Raw genomic sequence first — 20,873 nt, 5'->3', positions numbered from 1 at the left:
TCTCCCACGATAAGGTGCCGACCCACCCGCTGGTGGACGCTCCCGCAACATTAAAAAAAAAAAATCACCGGCTGTGCACACATACTTACTGCTGATAAAAGATTTTTATTTGTCTTCGGCGCTACCGTGCTCGTGTTATAATCGCAAGCGTAGTCATGAACGTGGCTAGGATGGAACGCACTACCCGGCGCGGAGTGCTTCCCGTATCCATTCATTCCAGCCGTGCAGTATTTGCGCACTGCAGCCGCTGGAATCGAACGCCAACAGCAATTCTGCCCCGGAATGACCCACCGACGCTTTCGACGCCGAAACCGAAACTGACGGAGCGGAAAAGTACGAAGCCTAGTACATATAACAATCGTCAAGCCTCAAGTTAAGCCAAGTTCGAAAATCACGAGTCTACGTCACACAATCAGCTCCATGGGGGTTGAACGATTGCAGCGCCAGTGTCCCCTCTAGTTTCATTAGTATGAAACTCTATGCCCTCCTGAATGCCTGAATTTCTTGGATCGACAACGTAGATGAAGCAGAGTTGATAGAGTTAGAAGCACTATCAGAATGTGCGAGAACGTATGGACCAAGCCAGCCTTTCCACACGGTAGCGAAATCCGCTCTCGAGGAATGCTGACCTGTGACCGCCTGCTGTATGCCGATGGTACCTGCGTTAGATCTACGACATCGCGCAGCCGAGTGGCCCCGTTCGAACAACCCACGTCCCACGCAAGAAAAGACACCGTCCGAGCGTGATTATGTGAGCCTGTTGCGGCATGTCCGCGCGGCGGCATCTGCTATCAACAGTTTGCACCACGGCAAGTTCAGAATGCTTAAATGGGTGGCCTAAAATCGCGGTGTGTTTTCAAAATGACAGTAGCGCGGGACGTAGGCTAGACGCGGCCACTGATATTTCACTGGTCGCATGTGCGCATTACAAGTGCAAACCACGGATAGCTAGAAAAGGTAATCATTGGTGTTCCCACACATATACCGCGTACAACCCAGCACAGTAGTTTCCCCTTTAAGGAGATTAGCAAAAAAGACCCGAAAATCGGCAGTTTTGTCGCGTTTTTTGTATATATTTTCGAGTGGATTGAATTGTGGCTTAAAATTGTTTACCCGAAATACGTTTTGTGCGCGGAAAAGTCTGGTGATCATGAGCTTGCATCATAAATGCATGGTATTCAGCGCTTGAAAAGATTTTTCAGAAGAAATTATTGCAGCTGTAGTGGTGAGCCATTTCACTGCAGTAAAATGTGGCAGAAATACATCTTCGATACAAAGGATGTGAAAGAGTGAGAACATTGGCAGTCTCGTATCCCGTGGCCCAGATTGTGGCTGGGTAGTTTCCATCATGCATTCAGCTCCTCACATTGGCACACACATGATGCTACGACAAATTAGGAACTGGGTCCTCCAAAAGGTACACTAGCCAGGCGCTTCATGCCATAGCTGCTGCATTGGCGTAACCTTCACGTCTCTGTATATGTGGCTATGTTGGCCAGATTTTACCGATTCCCCTCATGCAAAGGGACTTAATTCAGGACACCCAGCCGATGGGGTCAGAGAAGAAGCTGTACAGACGGTAACAGGAAGGGTATACACTTGGCCGACCATCATGTCTCCAGCATATGAAAACCCATGGGTTCTACGCAGGCTAAATAGTCAACGTCAAAGAGAATCTGAAAATGTGCCTGGAACGTGAAAGCCTCAGCGGATGGTTTGTGTCCATGGGTATGAGCAGCAAGCACGCTGCAAATGTAATTGATAGGCAAAGGTCAAGGCTGTAATGGTGCGAGTTTAACCAAAAGAAACGGTGAAAAACATCCCAATTTCAAACTGCATTGATGTAATATGGGCACGAGTGACGTCATATGGATGTGCACTGTAAATGCAGTTATCTGTGTGTTAAATGTACGTTAGCACTCAAGTGATACGATCAAACGGAATGAGGCCCCACTGAAATTGCACAGTTATGCTTTTTTTTTTTACGGTGGGTTAGGTTGGTGGCTGTCAATTGCACAAACAAGATTCTGTGATGTCATAGAGAAATAGCTGGAAAGTGTGTATGGAACTTCCACTGCTCTACACATTTTGTGTACTATCTTATTTGTTTGAAGTTTACAATAAAATTGATGTCATTTGTTTTTTGGGCAAAGAAGTCTTTTTAATGAACGAACCTTGTATTTTTTCTTCGTAGCCTCTGTAACAGCCTGCCTACTGTGCCCCTAAACAGTGGTCGCTAAACAAATGCCCACTTGCCAGCCAGCTTCAGGGGCTTGTAACGATTTACTAGGATTTTTCATGGCCAACATAAATTCCAAGGAATCCACGGTGGTACACTCCAGGGCAGTGCAAGTCTCAAAAGAAGTTTGACAGCAGGACTGGACAGTAACACAACCAACAGGCTTCATAGGTGGAAACCAGAAGCCCACCCACACAATGCCATGCAATAAGCCAATGCAGTGAGTCTCTTGATTTTTATGCGAGGCACTCAACGTGTGGGTCGACTAGTGAGGTTAGCTGGCCAGTTTGGGCACAAAATACTCACTTTTGTGATTTCAGACAGCTCTCAAAGGCCTATCTAGATGTCTTTGTTTTTTTCGCAAAAAAAAAAGTGCAAGCTCACAGTTGGGGATCTTGAAAACATTGTTTAGCCTCTCCAGCAATTGTGCGAGCCTGAGGTAATCCTGCTTACAGGTGGTCCTCATGTTTGCTAGCTCCCACAGCAAGCACATGAATGCAGTGACTGAGAAAGATGGTGGCCAAAGGGAGAAAAGGGGGCGGTTCCTGAACAAACAGCCCTTGATCATCAAAACAGCAGAAAAGAGCGCTAATGACTCCGAGTCCTCGGCTGGGGTGTTGAAATACCTTCTGGCCTACGTGTACAGTGCATTCACAAACTTTTCTTTAAAAAATCTTGAGATTACACACACTCCCTCCATAGAAGGGGTTTGTTTCTGGCAAGGTGGTTGAGTTGAAATTTGTGATTAGTAACAACTCGCCATTCGTCCCTTTCATTTAGCATGCTTCCGAGCTTCACTTCAAAAACCCTACTTTTTCTAATTTACGTATAAATGGATTGATTATGAAATATTCTCTTATTTACCTCTGCTCAAATAAAACTGTTATACCTTAAATGCTGCTGTTTCATGCAGGTGTAGCATTCTTCAATGGTGTTGTGTGGGGTGCATTAAGCTCAGTACTAATAAACTTAAAACCAGGGCAAGTGAAGTTTCCCCTATTGTTTCAGTGTGTCCAAAATATTTATAAATTTTTGTAAGCATTCTAACTGTCTACCAATACTTTGGGGGTAACTCCACTAAGCTCAACCTTTTTCCCCATGCCTTTATTATTGTTGTGCTCTACCAACACATTCCCAGCTGGAACATGCCTGCTGAATTTGGGGCCCAAACCATTCTTTTGCTATTTGACACGATTGCAGCTGTATGAAACATTGCTTTTGTTTAGTTTTAGCCTATGATTTCCAACAGGCCACTTAACTACTGTCAAAACCATTAATTGCTATTTATAACAAACAGTATTCTAACATTTTACATAAAACATTTGGTTGTTACCTCACTTGACGTTTTTGTTACACAGCCAGCCTGTCATATTTATCTAGGTATGAAGGACATGTACACAACAAATGCCTTACTGCAATACATTCACAAGCCCGTCTTACAGCAAATCAGCAGTGACAGAAGCAACACGTTTTGGCTTTCCAGCAGAGCTTTGGTGTCAACAAAAAAGGAATCTTTCTTGGCTTCTCTGCAGAGCTTTGCACTCAAGCAAAAAGAGCACTTGGTTGTTTGGCTTTCCTGCAGGACTGTAGTGTAGTGCTAGAAGGCATCACTTGCTTATTTGGCATTTTTTCTGTGTATTGTGCCAAGAAACCCTTGTGTTTTGTTAGGAAAAGGAACTTCACACCACAGACTGTGCAGAGAAAGTAGAGCTACTCACTGACTTTTTTCACAGCCACGGAAGTTTGGTAGAATCACTTGTCATTGACAAACACCATGTTTGCTTTCTGTCTGAAGGTGTGAATCTTGGAGAGTTGATTTATATTTTGGGGAGAAATACAGCGACAATAACAGTACTGAAGTACAAGGAAAGGTAGGTGCTGTGATGAACAGTGTCCATGTGTTCGCAGCTTTTTTGTCCAGTTTCTTTCCCGTGTTTTTTCATGAAGACTTGCTACAGTGCCTGATCAAGCCTGTTTTTGTGTAGCAAAAATGTCAACAGCGAAGCACGGATCAATGCTCACATGCTGCCCATTGACACCAAAGCAGAAGTACGTTAATTAGAGTCATTTTATTGTTGAAGCCTTCCACGATACATACAGCTTTCAGCTGTACTGCAATATTCACAAACTAGGTGTCCTTGGTTCCAGTTCCTGCACAAGGTATTAAGTACTATCAGGAGAGGGTAATGTCAAGCTGTACAAGAACCATTCCCTTGTAGATGTGCTCCATAAACTGTTTTTCAGGCTTGTTAGCTTAAAAAATAGTTTCAGTGCCCTTTTTTTTTTTTTTTTTCAAGCTAATTACCACCACCAGAGATTGTGCTTTCTAGCAGTTGAGCTCTGCTGGGTATGCATCGTTGCAAACAAAATATGGGACACTGTATTATGGCCCTTACGACTAAGCATAGTCACTTAATCAATTAGCCGCAACAGTTTTTTACACAGCACAGAGTTAAAAAGCAAAAGAACATGAAATATCTCCTTGCAATTAGAAACTTTTACTGTTCACCCCCCTCACAGAGCAGACAATTACCAGCTGTGAACACAAGTATTAACCTCAAGTTGAATTCCACAGGGTGCTCTGGATGGGTACATCGATGTCACAGTCAATCAGAATTCGTGAATCCACTGTAAGCCTTCGAGAGAAGCTCTCACCATTACTGGCCATCCAACTGAGTGGGCATGAAAGTATTGTTGTTGGTTGTGTTGACATCCAAGCCAAACACGAGTAAACAAAAAACTAGCGTACCAAAATACATAATCAGAACAGATGCAGGATGAAGTTTTGTTGACTAACCGGGTTGAAGCAAGAAGGCAGTGGGGCAAAGGTTAGGGAAATAAAATCCATGCGGTAATTGTGAAGGAAGTTATGAGACGCTGCCAGACGATTAGCTGGTGAGGAGGGAGGGCTATCCTATCTATCCCTTGCTACCTATTTACTATAATTGAGCAGATAACAACCTTTTATTAAACTTGCTAGATGGCAGTTCCACGAACCCTATGTAGAAAATTTCAAGGTAGACAAAACGTTGTTTCCTGTGCATTCAATAATGGCTGCCTAGAGATTGCTTAACATTCGCAGCTCATTTGAGGTCTTGCCTATCATGAAAGCACAATAGTATTATTCGAAGCAACAAATTCGAAAAACATAGATGAACAACAAGAGTCACTTGTTTACCTTGAGCACACCAAACTTGAAAGCACTATTTAACACAAGTGTCAAGCTTGGCACAAACGGCGATCTTATCAAGGCTTGACTTCTCCCGAACTTGCACATTTGGAGCTTGCGCCTCCTTGCACAGGAAGCCAGCCAGTTAGCGGCTGGTTTCAGCGATAGCTGAGCACCATGCTGCCCATGGACGGGAGGCTCCTGGGCTCTCCCATTCACCAGGCCACCCACGAAAGTGGAGCTGCGCTCCCTGCATGCAGCGTGCATGGATCGTTTCCGCGGGGTAGTAAGGTTTCTTGCAGTGCCCCGAGAAAAATTGCAGAACAGGCTACATGCGACGACGGATTGCGTTCGACGATGCCTTGCGCTACCTGACGATACTTGATTCGTGCACACACTGACGCCGCTGGCACTGCGTCGCTCGCGTTATCACGTCATCAAATTCGGCTACCTCGTTAGCCACGGCGCAAAGCGCTGGAAAACTGATCCGCACGTTTTACGCCAGAATCAAAATACAAGGCTTGGAATGCAAGTAGCGATCGGAACAAGTAGACAACGAATGCAGGAGCATAAAGCCGATGGCACGCGAACTGCAAGACAATATGACGCTAGCAACATATTTAACGGCAACAAAAGGAGCACGGAAAAAAGCGGGGCGAAGCAGCTTGCCAAATTAGGATGCGTTAGGCTTACCAAGACTAGCAGCAGCAAGTTCACGAAAAATGCTCAATAAATAATTGCAAACAATTCTCCCAACAAGAAAAAAGCGCCGTGAGGGAGCCGCTGTGCAAGGCGATAAGGACGTAACGTTGCGCAGGCTTGCGGTTAGAGCCAAGGCCAGAATCCCACATGGAGCAACACACGCCGTCAATGCCTTCAAACGCTTCGAATGTGCAAAAAAAAAAAAAAAAAAAATGTGACGTCACAGGAAGTCACGTGACTAGTTTAGTTTGACGTCACTTCTGCGGGGCAGGAGCCACCGCGAGGGGGCTAGATCTCGTACCCCGCGCGGGGCACGCCAAAAAACTGTATCAAAAAGCAAAAATACAAGCGGTTAATAAATAAATAGCAAATAATTACAACAATTAGTATTTTTATTCTTTCTAAATTTGGCTAAAATAAAAATATAAAATTTAAAAAGTTAAGAAAAAATAACTCAAGGGGACGCTGCCAAACAAACTTGGGGTAAAACGGTTTGCTGCATACGTCCAGTAGTAAACTCTCCAGCAGCCAATCGCGTCGCTCGATTTTGACCGGGGTTGCTCGTGCGAGCAATTTGGTTCATTGGCCGCTAACAGCCGCCGAGGTGGTACGTGACTCTTGGGGTGCAACGCGGGGACGGCGGCAATCATATAAGTACCGATCGGGGCACCCTGAATATGGATCAAAAAGTCGTTCCCTTCACTTACTCCAGTTGCGAAAGGTAGGTCGATTTCGAGGCACCCTGCCGCCTAAACATTCCTAGCTTTCAAGTTTTGGGTCCTCAAATCGTAGCAGTCGCTTCACTGGGCGCTGCATTCCAAAGGATTGCCGCCGATGCCTGCGATCGGTTACATAATCTAGCACAATTTTTGCGAAAATGGAGTAGTTTTGTTAGCCAGCGTCTATATATTATAAATTTTTGTGATCGAAATGTGTTACCAAGTTTCTTGCCGATCGCTGCAAAAAGGTACCGAAGCAGTTGCCGTTAGAACTGTGACTGGCCGGTTAGTCACCCTTTGTGTCTGATTGGTGGCTTTAATCACCAAACCTAATATTTTTTGGCAAGAAGAACCGAAGGCACAGATGGGGTAGTTTTTGTTATCAAAATGATGCCTTTTCGTTGTTTGTAGGGCGATTTAGGTGACGGTTGCTACCCCGCCAAAACTGCCTTAGCGCGCCAAGTACGTTGGGCGCCAATTCGTTATCCCCGAGTATTCTACAGGATATTGGTTAATCTTTGTACGATACTTTAAATTAATGAATTATATAGGTAATATGGCAGGTTTCAAAGTGCGTATTGTGAGGCCAGAACATTCAATACTCGAAAAATAACTCGCAGTAACCGCGTAATGTTAGCGCCGTTTTCTCCGGCGCTTTGCAGGGCTGAATTCGAGGCCGGCCCAGTTTGCCGTAGAATCATGTTGCTTTTGAAATACCGGGAATAAAACGTAATTGTAGCAATGTTGTCGACAAGGGGAATTGAAGACGTGGTTTTATTTTTGCCGCGTAACTTCCGTTTGTTTCAAAAGTTCAAACGTGGCAGTGTTGCTGCGGCCAGTACTCGAAGCGGTGGGATTAGCTCTCGCAGATGTGGCTCATCCGGTTAATTCAATGTCTGTATAAGAACTCGTTATTGCCTTATCTCGGGTGTTTAGACTCTATTTTATTTTTAGAAAGTTTTACCTCGCTGGCATGAAGGTGATCGTAACTACTAACCGACAACTAAACGGGGTAGCCGAATCAAACGGCATTTGACTGTGCCCTGCGATGTTTGCAAATTGAATGAGAAAGCGGTGACTTTATTACACACAATTCACGTCCGAATTGTGGGTTTCTGGTTTATTATGTGGTGGAGGCGGCTGAAGGTTATGTGCTCCACGAGCGGAGGTCATAGAGACCGTCAGATGAGTGATTCGATGACGAGGTCGCGGGTTCGATTCCCGGCCGCGGCGGCCGCTTGTCTGATAGAGCCGAAAAGCAAAAACGTCCGTGTGTACGAGATTTCGGCGCACGTTAAGGATCCCCAGGTGGTCAAAATTAATCCGGAGCCCTCCACTACGGCGCGCCTCAACCCTACAATCAATCAATCGAGTGACTCGATGACAAATGTTTGCAGTAGTTTGAGGAGTAGGGTGGTGGGGTTGGGGATGAAATCACGGTGTCTGCCGGGCCAAACAATGTCATTCCTTCCTTACTACAATTCCACATAATTCTTCCTCCGTTGCATAGTCTTCTTGCTTGGAAATATTGAGCCCTTTCCCCTCCATCTTCCTTTTATTTCTATTTTTAAGCTGTTGAACTGATTATGCTTACTGCTCATCACAGCATTATGAGGTAACCACATACAGCGACCATAACGAACGGCGCGAAAAATGTAACTCAAAAGGGTGCAGCAAACAGGTAGTGTAGGCGACAGCAAACGAGCGAACAGCGACAAACTACCGCTCGCGTTTGACCAGCCAGAAGCAGCCCACAAGTGAGCGACACTGATAGAGGGCATCGGCGGCAGGGTATTAATTTTTTTTTCCCCTCGTTGCTGTCACCCATACTATTTCTTTGTTCTACACACCAAGTTACGCTTTCCGCGTCGCTCTTTGCCATCACTGCATGTGGTTACCCCTTTATGCGGCAAGCTCTGCATGCGATTGATGTTCCCCACCTACTTTCTTCTGTTTTCCTTTTCGATGAACAGCAAGAACCGTAGCCCCTTGCAAGACATCTCGGCGAACCACCCTCCCAGCAAGCGTCGAAGACAAAACGTGAAGCGATCGCCCATAACCACGGCGGCAAACGGCATCGAAAACGTGGCAATCTCGGATGACGATTTTGAAAATGTGCCGAAAGACAGATGGGCCGTTGAAGACCGCGTCCCGAGTGAAATTCTCGAAGACATGGGTGTCAGCTACCTTGACGATGAATCCCCACACACCAGTTTCACTTCTCTTGTCCCGCCGTCACCGCCAAGGGCGTCGCGCAAGTTCTGCAAGGTAGGTAATCCTAACTGAATGCGAAATATTGTCCAAACACATAGGAGATTTCGCATGAAGGTTTTGTGCGACTGCTGATGAAAGCTAACATTCATGTTGAGTTTTTTGCACTATCTCTCTCGTGTTAGTTTTCTGCTGCACGACTGCTTAGGCGGGAAGCGTAATGTAAGAATCTTAAAATGTTTTGTTTCTAGCTGGATCACATTTTTAACAGTGGAGTTGTTGTAAGTCTAGCCTTTTCGTCCGTCTGCTGTAGGTCGTGCGTCACACATGAGTACGAGCAGGTTCCAAGAACCGCCAGCAGCCTTGCAGAAACCCGTTCCCAGACCCACTGATAAAAAGGACACAGTGGTCCCGCAGGGGCAGGACGTTTAGCTGCCAATTTCTTTGCGCAAATCCTAGGATTACGCTGTGACGATGATGCCATTCTCGGGCGGGCAGAAAAGAACCACAGCCCCACTGTTTCAGCGGTTTTGCACTGGGTGGCACTGGGTTTAGTTTTTAACAGCAAAGCTGTTTGATTCGAGCATTGTCTGTTGCACCAAAATAACTCGCAAAGCGATGAGGTCGCCTCGGGTTTTCTTCGAACCCCTGGCACAGCTATGCATAGCTTTGCGCTCGCTTTGCTAGCCTAAGCATGGCTTCGCCGAGCCTCGTAGGCGCCCGTCAAGCCATGACGTCACTGAACAACGCTTGGTATAAAGGCTGGTTTACAGTAGCGGCGTCCGGGCTTGCTCCATCTGAGGAGCTTGTAAAAAATACCGAGGAACAATACTGAGCACACGTGAGCGTGCGCCACGTGAGGAGCACCTGGTGTTGGCCAGCTCAACCTTCAAAAACACTCTGCCCAGCAATCGTGGCGTGATCTCTGTCCTGCTGTTCTCCTTACCAGTTCACGTGCCTGACGTGGGGTGCACAGACGCCGAGTTCGCAAAGCCAGTTGCCGTGGGTTCTAGCACGTGCTAGCGGAGTCCACTTTGGAAGAGATGTGGAAGGCTCTGGACAAAATGATCCAGGCCTGCCAGTCATAGAGAACTCTCAGCAACTTCGGAAATCTATGCGAGGTGCAACAGCTAAATGTCCAACGAAGCCCGACTCTGCTTTTTCTCCAGCCTTGCACAACTAGTGCATGCTGTGACATCTCTCTCTCTCTCTCTCTCTCTCTCTCTCTCTCTCTCTCTCTCTCTCTCTCTCTCTCGTAGCTACCATGTAAAGGAGTGCCAGTGGTGGCAGCTAAACTCACATTTGCAACCAACAAACGTTGCAAAGTGCAGAGTGGGACATCTTGAATTACAATGCCCGAGACATGCAACAGCTCTGTTTGGAGATTTAGACAACAAAAAATGAGCAGTGCTTGTTTGCACAACCCCCTCCCACTTGCAAGTTTGCACTGGCTTTGTTTGAAATAGGAGCTGATGATGCTAACAGATGTCGCCAACTCGCTGAGAAAGCCAAATTGAGAGAGAGAGAACTTTATTTGAAACAGCCCTGCCAAAAATGGCATTCAGGTGGGCTGGAAATGCTCTTAGGTACTCCACAGGAGTGAGGGCCCTGCACATGAGCAATGTGCCAATGACCCTAAGTCTCCAAAATCTAATGGTGTATTTATAAGTTTCAATATTTGCCCGCACACACATTCAGATAGCACACAGCACCAGTTATACCTGTATATGATATATCACTGAATAGAATAAGAGACAATAGAAATCAAAATGTTGTGATCTTCTTTTCTTTCTTTTTCTTTCTTTTTTTTTTTTTTTTTTTCATTTATTGGAGTATGAAAAGCACAGGTCTGTCGCTAATGCATCACTCTCCACCCTTAAGTGTAGCAAAGAGCTGTGGTGTTGAATGTATACAGGTAGGAGGAAAAAATGGTGGGCTGGCAAATAAAATGCATGAAAATGTCTTGGGCTGCTTTTGCTGATTTGGGTGGGTAGAGGGGAAGGAGACCATTTAAGCAAGTGGGTCACACGTAGGTTTCAGGCTATTCTAGCTAAACAGCATATTCGAGGGCTTGCTACCTGATTTGACACTGTGGTTTAAACCATAAAGGCCACTTCTGGGGGACCACCTGCTGACACCACTCGCTTTCTTGTTGCAGGGACAGAAACGGGAAATACCGTCCCTTGGAGGCACACCGCAGAGGACGATTACCGCTGCCTTCGCTCTGTGCAAGCGCAACACCAGGCAGGAACTTAACAATGGAAAAGGTACGCAAAGACACTGCCCCTTGCAGGCCCGATTCTCCACCACTGATGTCTCGTTTCAGTGCAGATGTTGAACTTACTGCATGAATTTTTTTTCTCGTGGTAAACTAGCCATGATTTGTAACGCAAACGTCAAAACTAAGCTTAGTTTTTAAAATGAACACACGGTTTAGATTTATTATTATTATTTTTTTTTTTCCTTCACGTATCACATATGATACACATGCTGTTATGGGTAATTTTTTTGCACATGAAGAACAGCATAGGAGACGAAGAGAAAAAGGCAGCGGGATTGAAAAACGAGTAGAGAGTTGGTGAAATTACATTTATTGCACCAAGGTGCTGCAGCTTCCCTGAGAGATCATCACTAAGACAGTTTCAGGGTGATCATGACGACACTCCTTGATAACGATGATGACACATGATGATGCCCTGTTTCTGAGATGACGACGCCACTCCGGCATCCTGACTGACTGACTGAACAAACTTTATTAAGGAATAGGAAAAGGAGGGAATGGGGAAGGGGGTAGAGCGGAGTGGAATTCATGGGTGGAATCCTAGGTCCAGGGCCCCAGTGGCCTCCCATGATGCTGAAGCGCATCTAGCAGGAACTTTTGGTACTCTTCTAATACCATTTTCATTTTTTTCTGCAACGTGGCGCTGGGGCTTTTGAGTCGGGGCGGCTAACTGCATAGTGTATCATATGTGATACGGCTCGAAATGTAGTCATCACTGCTCATTTCAAATGTGTTCGGCGCTCAAATTATCACAAGAGGAAGACGGAGCCATTTAACTCACTAATAATTTTTTTGAAACGATAGTACATGCCAAAAATACAAAAAAAAATTGCATTCACCTACCACTTGGAGCATTGAGACTGTAACGATTCCTCCCCATGTTGTGGAGTACAAATGGGGTTCAAAATAGCTTCGGAAGATGGAGCCACTGCAGGTGTAGTTGCCTAACAGGATATAAATTCAAGCAAAACGTGGCAGATCGTTTTATCTTCACTCGCGCTCCGCGAGAAAACAAAGTTTGATGCGTATCATATATGATACGCTATGCGGTAAGGGGCTAAAGTATCGCTGTTTGGCATTGACAATTTTGGTCTAGGCTTCGAAGCACCAAAATTCAGATTTATGCTCCCCCTCGTTTTATTGGCAACAATTGAAACGTACATTTTTGACTTGTCGTTACCTCACCTATTGAAGTTGTGGACGTTCGTGACGTTGAAAATATCAACGGTAGACGTGGAGCGCCTTCCAATCTCTGTAAGGTCTTTAGATGCCTTCTGGCTCTGCTAGGTGTATTTTACAGAGCCATCTAAGCAAAGTGATGAAAATGTGTTCGGTGCTTTAGTCTTTCTCTTAAGCCGGGTGACTCTTCTCTGCGAGGTGTTTAAAACGTTGCCTCCCTGGCTTTTCCCTCAACAGACCCCTTTATGGATCTATCAGACGAGATGATCTTAGATGTCTTCAAGTGGCTGCCCAAGACGGTCCTGGCCAGTTGCGGGCGTGTCTGCAAACGGTGGATGCGGCTAGCGTAAGTCGTTTAACGATTCAAATGGGGGATGTGTTCCAACTGTAATGTTCAGTGTGGTCCCTTCCTCATTAATCTGCATTTTCTAGCTTTACGGGAGTGGTAGAAGTAGTAGTAGAGACCGGACAATCCACCCGGATTACAGGTAGACCGGAGGACTATTAATTTTGCGGATTCTTGTTCTGACTGCAAATGCCAAGTATCCAGTGCACCTCTGCATAGCAGGACTTCGAGGCTGAGTTACCGTATTTACTCGATTCTAAGCACCCCCTTTTTTTCCACGAACGCGATGCCCAAAGTGAGGGGGGGTGTTTAGATTCAAAAAGCCTAAATTACACCCCCCCCCCCCCCCCCCCTTCCTTTTTTTCCCGGCCGTATCTCAATGTTACTAGATAGGTTGGCTGTCTCTCGACGGGACAGGCGCAAGTGAAAAAGGTTTATTTGGCAAACATTCAAAAGAAAAATAGGTACAGACATTGTACCCATTGCTTACGTCTGATCCTCAGCAACCCTCACTACCATTCGAGTCCGCCGTGCCGCTTAGGCCGGCGGACTTCTTTTGTTCCGCTGAAGTGGTTTGTAATTGAAAACTTGGCCCCAGCGTCAACACGGGCCCACTTCCACTGGTCTCAAATCCACCTTATGATGGTTGCTTAGAAAAGCGGGTGCTTAGATTCGTATGCAAACTATTTTCCAATTTTTTTTTTCCCGTAAGTAGGGGAGGGTGCTTAGAATCAAGGAGTGCTTAGAATCGCGAAAATACGGTAGTGATTGCACAGGTGGTTCTATAATATCACCCGTTAGTGCGGGAGATTGGTGGGAACATGTTTGTTTCATTATTGTTATTATCGTTATCAGTAATGCGATAGGTTTAACTTAATTCTCCTGGAAGGGTGTCACATCTGGCAGAGACAAAAAAACGTGTCAGGGCTGGCCTAACTTTCTGCTGGAAGGTTTCCGTCACCTTAAATGTGTGGCCTGAGCACAAGCGACCGATCTGTATCGTGCATGTAAAGACGGGAGTAAAAAAAAATGTGCGGAAATTCAGAGGATTGTCTAGTAATGTGTATAGCACTTTTACTCCGCTTCTCTCTGCCAACTCTGCATCTTTGTGAAAATGAAAAGCGTTACATGGTTGTGCCATTTTCACTTTTTTTGTTCGTATTTTTGTCTTTTTGTTTTGGGGGGGAGGTGTATCATATGCATATTGTTACATGGCGGCCAGACAATAGTGACAGGAACCATGGTGAAGAATGATGGTCGATCTATTTCCACTGCAACCATGAGTGAGCCAGCACGGGGAACACACGCGCCAGCCATTTCTTCGTCATTGTCGTTCGTCTGGGGTCATACCATATTTATTTGAATATAAGGCGAGGTTTTTTCCCTATATCCAGTCTCAAAGGTATTCCCGCACTATATGCGAAGCTATATATATATATATATATATATATATATATATATGTGTGACGATTTTTGTTACTCTCCAAAGTGCACCCTTGCCTTATAATTGTGCCTGGCTTATAATCGAATAAGTACGGTAGTCATGGGGAACATTATCTACATATGAGTCCTGTGACAATCAAGTTCACTTTTATGTATACATTTTTAAAAGTTTGTACTTTTGGTTTTCCAAAATTACGTTCGACTAGTTTGGGCGATTATAACAATTAAACATGTCACTTCCGCCAGTTCTGCATTTTTGTGCGAATCCGATCGTGACATGGTTAGGGTTGGGGGGGTACCCAGCAAAGCATAATCGTACTTCAAATTTTTGGGTTTTTGATGAGTGACCAGCGGGTTACGTTGACAGCGCAATTTTCCAGTTAGAATATCGTGTGTGCTGGTGGCTGTGCGCAGGTTCGACGAGAGCCTCTGGCGCCGCATTGACCTCACCCAGAAGCACATCAGCCCCGGCGTGCTCGGAAACGTGCTCAACCGAGGGGTCGTCGTCCTCAGGCTAGCCATGGCTTCCGTGAGTGCTGCCGTGTCGGCGCTTTTCGGTTTACTTGAAGATACCCCCCATTATGGAGCTCTAAAAGGCTGCAAATCGAATAAGCCTAGACTTGCAGTCACACTTGGTACGGGAATTCGTTTTTGCAATTGACCGAGGCAGGAAAGGGTCCTAAAATTAGTTCGCAGCTGAAGTGGCCTAAGATTAAAGGCCAGCTGCACTCAAAATTTTGACCTCTTGAAAACACCATTTCCGTATAGTCTGTTGAAAAAGAAAGCAAAATGCAAAATATAGTGGTCGCCGCAAGCCGTCAGGAATAATCTGTGATTTGAAACCGAAATCAAGGAAAGCGCGGCCATTAAGGGGACGTTGCAACCGTCCAGCGAGCGGCCGGACGATCAGCAACTCGGAAGCAAGCCTGCGCACAAGCTCTCTGTGCGCAGGGCGCAGCAAATGGGTGAAGCGTGCGCAGCAGAGCTCGACCAGTTCTCCAGCTGCTTGGCTGGCCAGAAGAAGAAGCCCTCGTTGGCCAGAGCGTCAAAGGCGCGTCATGGCTGTTTATGCGATCCGCCGGCAGGTGCAGCAAGTTGTGCAGTGGAGCTTTTTTTTAACACTTCTGACTAATGATTAATGAGGCGTTAATCATTATCAAAAAATGGCAAAATTTGAGAAGTTATAAATAACACTTCTTATTTATAAGCATGTCCTTTTTTGTTCCTTTTTTTTTTTTTTTTTTCATAAAGATTGACATTGGAGGGAGGGTGGATTCACTCCTTTCAGAGAACAGGTTGGCACAAAACAGGGAAAGTGGCTTGAAATTGTGGCCCGCACCGGTTGCGGTCGCTGAGTTACAAAGGCGTTGTGCTGCTGAATCCAAGGTCATGGGTTTAATCCCAGCCATGGTGGCTGCTTTCCTGATGGAGGTGAAAAGCGAAAATGCCCGTGTTGAGATTTTGGTGCACGTTAAAGGTCCCCAGGGGGTCAAAATTAACTCGAAGCCCTCCACTACGAGGCGCCTTGTAGCCCAAGTGTAGCCCTAGCGCTGTAAACTATGCTTTTTTCATTATTTTTTTTTAAATTGTGAACTGGGAAGTTTTGCATGAATGTCATAGTTCAATTTGTTGCCAACTAAACGCACAAAGAGGCAAACTTTATGCGTTGTTAATAAACATACCTACCTCCATATTCAATGCAAAGAGGGCATGAGCTTACCATGCCACGTATTCAGTGCCAGTCTATACAGTCGAACACGGATATATCGAACTCCAAGGGGATCGCGAAATAGTTCGATATATGAAAAATTCGATATAAAAAATATGGGCTCTGAGACCTCACCTGGGGCGGACGACCACTTACCGATCGGCGCATTCGAGAATGACAACTAAGTCCGCACTAACGACGCAACAGGATGCTTTATTTGAGTGAAAAGAAATCGCTGATCTTGGCCTGCTTCTTCGTCCTGTATATGAAATTAAAGACGATGGTCTTGATCTTCTCGAGGATATCCAGGTGCGACAGCCCAGTTCCTTCCATGTCGCGCAACTACGTCGAATGAAGCTGAATGCAGCCGCCAGTTCACCGGTGGAGTACGATCGTGTAGCCTCATCCGCGTCCGGATGATCTTCGCCACTCGAGCTATGTGCCTGGGTTCCTGCAACCGCAGCTACGATATCCTCGTCACCGGCGCTCGGAACAGCCTAAACATTCCTGTCAGCGTTCGCGAAGTTGCCGGTAGACACTCCTGCTGGAACAGCAGCCGGGAAAAGGGACGACAGCTCGCGAAAGGTGTCATCCATGCCCTCTTCGTCATCGTCGCCGTCTTCGCAAGCTTCCTAAAATTCAGACGTCACGAAGCCTGCCTTCCGGAAGCAGTTGGCCATGCTCTGCTTTACGCTGTTCCAGGCACCCGTCATCATGTGTATGGCCCCCAGCTGGTCAACTTTAAGCTAGGTGCCCACGCGGAGGTTCATCAAAAGCCTACCGAGGAGTCGCCTCCTGTCCCCAACGTTGAACGACTTAGTCGAGCGGTCGAGCGGCTGCAGCCTGGCTGTTGTGTTTGGAGGCAGAAACTTGAGCTCGATGTTGTCGAGCTCGCAGGTGGTTTGGTTGGCCGAGCAGTTATCCATGAGAAAGCAAGCGTGACGCTCCGAGGTATCGGCGAAGGCACTTCGCCGAAGTCGGGTTTCGGCGAAGGCACTAAGCGACCGCGGAAATCGGGGGGTACAGCGACCGCCGAAGAGCACCTTCCAGCTCGCGCGGCGTTCGATATACCCAATGTCGGGAAAAATACCGTTCGATATAAACGTACGAATTCCTATACTTTTACACAGAATTTTCAAGGGGATAATTCATGAGTTCGATATAGACAATAATTCGATATACCCGTGTTCGATATATCCGTGTTCGACTGTATAGGACCAGACATGCACCCAGCTTACTTGCAGTTATTTGAAAAATTTTGATTGGTGGTTCCTTTACCTTAATTTTATGGGGTTACCATACCTGCCAACTCTTCCGAATTTTCCGTAAAATGTACAAATTTCGACCCGTCTTACAATTTTACGGATCTTGCCTGAAATTTTACGGATTTTCGAAAAACAAAGAGAACATTATTAAAACAGCACCTTGCGCCACCACGAGGGGGCAGTATGTACTCTTGTTATCATCACCAGCAGAAGCTACGACTCCTGTCGTCTATTGGGTGGGCTACGCATCCATATCCAGAACTCGGTACCACCTCTGTGAGCCTGGTTATGGCGCGTTGTTTGCGGGACAGTTAGGACTTCGGTGTTGTGTCGCTCTTTGTATGACTGCCGCCATAGAGTTTCTTACAATATAACTAGAGGGGAAACTGGCGCTGCGATCGTACGCCTCAATGGGCGTGATGGGTAATTGTGGATTCGGATTGGCGCTTGATGGCTCCTAAAACTTACTATGAATTGCAGGCAGTTTCGTTTTCGTTTTGGATTTGCACGAACGCATTTGCCTAGGCGGGGTGTTGGGAGGAGTGATCAAAATGCGTTTCTCCTTGAACTGCATGCCTCGCGTGCACTGACGCCGCCCTGAATGGAATGTTTACAACCAGAGTTGCGAATTGGGTGGGTTATCAATGCATTGCCGCACAGCGAGCACGAAAACACAAATGACGGCGCTCTGTGCGGCGAAGTTGTCTGCTAATTAGGAGTTGCGGCGCTCTCATTCGGCAGAGCAATGTATTGTCGAAGCTGACGACGGTTGCGAATCGCTTGGAACAGCCAAACCCTCCGTGCGAACGCCGGCTCCTACTGCGTAGAACAGCAGCACCGGCGGCTGATAGGAACGCAGCTTGATGTATGTCACTATATAACTTCTCCAAAGGTAATCGGTTTCTTTTTTCTTATGAGCACAAAAATTTTCTTACTAGTACAAACCACCAGCGCCGAAACTTTTACAAGTAGTTTTTAAAAAAGTCCGCGTCCTGCTGTAGTTGGCGAAAAATGGCAAACCTGCTCCACAAACCTTCTCGACTCCGCGTCTGCTTTGTATTTAAACGCGCCGTTTTATTTCGTACAAAACCGGTTTTTTGTCACTAACTTTCTTGTTCGCCATGTAATTTGTAAACGGAGAACCGGGCAGTAAGAGCTTTTTTGTCAAAAAACACAATTTGCGCAGCCATAAGCCCGTTTTGATCCTACGCAATCCGGTTCCAAAACTACCCATCATTCCCATTGAAGCGTAAGCGCCGCTGCCATGTTCGCGTTGACACTAGCGCCAGTTTCCCCTCTAGTTATTTGTATGAAACTCTATGACTGCCGCGTCCCATGCAGTATGACCTGTGATACGGTTGCGCTAGTTGCTTCGCAGAGAAATGGCGGGCTCAAAGCCGCGACACATCAGAATTTCCAAGATACGTGTCGTTGAAGAAAGGGAAGAAAACTGGATTTCGCCCTACATGTGCTTGTGATGTGAGGTCCACATCGCTTCGAAAAAGCTCCGCTGACAGTTAGCCAAACCTGACAGGTTTTGTGCGCAGTGATAGCGACCTTATTGTGATTCGGCCAGAATGGCTATTCACGGTGGTTTTAGTTGAACACAGAATGTTAATCCTTTTAAACTGAAAAAAAAAAATGAAAGTGTGCTACCCCCCCTCCCCCCGTCCGTGGGTTTTGCGAATTTCTAAGTCTCCAGGTTGGCAGGTATGGGACATTACATGACTTGCAGCTTGTATTCAGTACTATGTCATAAAATCCTGTAACATAAAGGGCATCTAATTCTCTCTCCTCTCCCTACATACTTTGTAATACTTACAGAATGTAGTGTTTCCCTTTGGCAGTTCCATGCTTTAAAGGATTGCTGACACCAAATTTTCGTGTTACACTTTTACCACTGCAATGGATGCCTAACAGCCCAGTAATCATAGTAGGGCACATTAGATGGTCAGTTGCAACGAAAATAATTATTTACAGCTTTGTTTATTTCTGTCAGTTTAGGTTTCGACAAAACGAACACTGAGGCAGCCGTCATGACCAAAGGGCACTCAAGACATCACTGTTCCCATCGCACCACGGCCAGTCTGGATGCGTGCGCATGCGCCTTGACTAATCGTGGTCGCAGGCAGCATGACATCAGTCCCAAAACTATGACAGGATGCACAAGGTGAAGCAGTGCGCGCCAACAGCAGCTAGTGTGTTCGCTACGTCATGGGAGCCCTGGCGTCTGTTGTTTAAGGATGAGGTGCTCATCGCATCATGCTGATGCTGATGTTGAAAGGGGATTCGTTCTGAGCTTCCTCGTGAATGCCAAGATTAAAATTGATTTAAAATATCTTATACTTAGCGGTTGCTATTGAAACTTGCTAGGAGATATCTCGATATCAAAGGGAGCTTTTTACATAGTTATCTCAGCTTTGAAATTTTATGCCTGTACTCCTTTGACAGCAACTGCTTTGTGCACGACTGACACGAGGTCTCGACGCTCTTTCAGGTCAAGGCGCCCGTCTTTGGCGACACTCCGCTGCTCTGCTGCCCGGCAGACCGAAGGTACCTACAACGCCTGTGACCCCTTCCTTTTCTTTAGTTTAACATGGGAGCACAGGGGTGTAGCCAGGTGGGGTTGTATTGCTGTCAGAGCACCTCTTCCTCGACATTTATGCATGCAAAAGAATGACATAGTTAATTGTTTGGGTGTCCAGCGCATCTCTCTTCTTTTTTTTTATTTTCCGAGTGGTATATAACAACCCCGGAAATATATTTCCAGCTACGCCGCTGCGAGAGCACCAAACGCACCATGAGCGAAAAATTCTAGTCTGTGAAGCCTCCTGTGAAAACGATAGTCGTGCCAGCAAGCAGGAGACTGCGCCACCTCATTTGGCTGTCCGCTGACTGCTGTATATCCAGATTTAAATTTAGAGCTCCATATTTTGACCTGAATTGAAAAAAATTGTGTGCTCTGGGGGTGTCTGTGAGTAGGGTTAAGATTGAATGTAGACTCGGGGTTGCACTTGAGGGGGCTGACCAGTCCAGGTTCATCAGCTATTGCAGAGGATTCATTTCAGTTGTTTTTCTAAACATCAACAGTTTCTTTTTAAAATTATTACTTTATTATTATTATTATTATTATATTGTTATAATATTATTGTTATTATTGTAAATTATTATTGAATATGCATGAACACCTTTAACACAACTGTGACCTTTGTAAACCAAGAATAACAAAGAGTCACTAAGGAGCAGTGCCTGCTCTAGTGCTAATATTGAATTGACCGTGTAATAGGGCACCAAATTTTTCTCTTGTTTGAATATTTAATTTCAGTTTATTTGCACAGGCAGCCTTTGTAATGCAGTGAAGTGTTTGCATTCTAGATGAGTAAAACCCAGTGAAGAAGCTGCAAGCAGAGGAATTCAGAAAGCAATAGTTATTTATATATCTGATAGCAGTTATAGGTGTGATAGTTACATTGCCCGTAGCCTAATACCCACACTAGAGCAATCTCTAACGTGGTATTTGTGGGGAAAAGCTGTGGAAGGGGAAAGGAAAGCTTTGGGGAGATTAGAGGGGTGGGGGGGGGGAGGAGGGGGGAGGGGGGCTCTGTTTATAA

The 20,873-nt window shown here is 45.8% G+C and overlaps 1 protein-coding gene and 1 long non-coding RNA gene across 2 annotated transcripts; one reads left to right on the top strand and one right to left on the bottom strand.

Annotated features, from left to right (window-relative positions):
• Positions 1-4,513: 4,513 nt before the first annotated feature.
• LOC144144212 (uncharacterized) lies at positions 4,514-6,287 on the bottom strand. The gene is made up of 2 exons (XR_013317196.1): positions 6,102-6,287; positions 4,514-5,658 (listed from the first exon to the last, which is right to left on the bottom strand). It is a non-coding gene; the product is annotated as an uncharacterized LOC144144212 (long non-coding RNA).
• Positions 6,288-6,683: 396 nt separating this feature from the next.
• LOC144144210 (S-phase kinase-associated protein 2-like) lies at positions 6,684-19,815 on the top strand (the record flags this gene model as incomplete). The annotated part of the gene is given in 6 exon segments (XM_077675582.1): positions 6,684-6,831; positions 8,803-9,097; positions 11,199-11,307; positions 12,738-12,846; positions 14,704-14,818; positions 19,760-19,815. Coding segments are annotated over 6 exon segments (728 nt in total), but the record flags the coding sequence as incomplete, so codon positions are not given.
• Positions 19,816-20,873: the final 1,058 nt, after the last annotated feature.

This window comes from Haemaphysalis longicornis, unplaced genomic scaffold, assembly GCF_048455015.1.
Source record: "Haemaphysalis longicornis isolate Haplotype H1 unplaced genomic scaffold, Haemaphysalis longicornis Haplotype H1 scaffold_668, whole genome shotgun sequence".
Lineage (NCBI taxonomy): Eukaryota > Metazoa > Arthropoda > Arachnida > Ixodida > Ixodidae > Haemaphysalis > Haemaphysalis longicornis.
The sequence above is the reverse complement of the archived record's forward strand: the minus strand, read 5'-3'. Positions and strand labels throughout refer to the sequence as shown.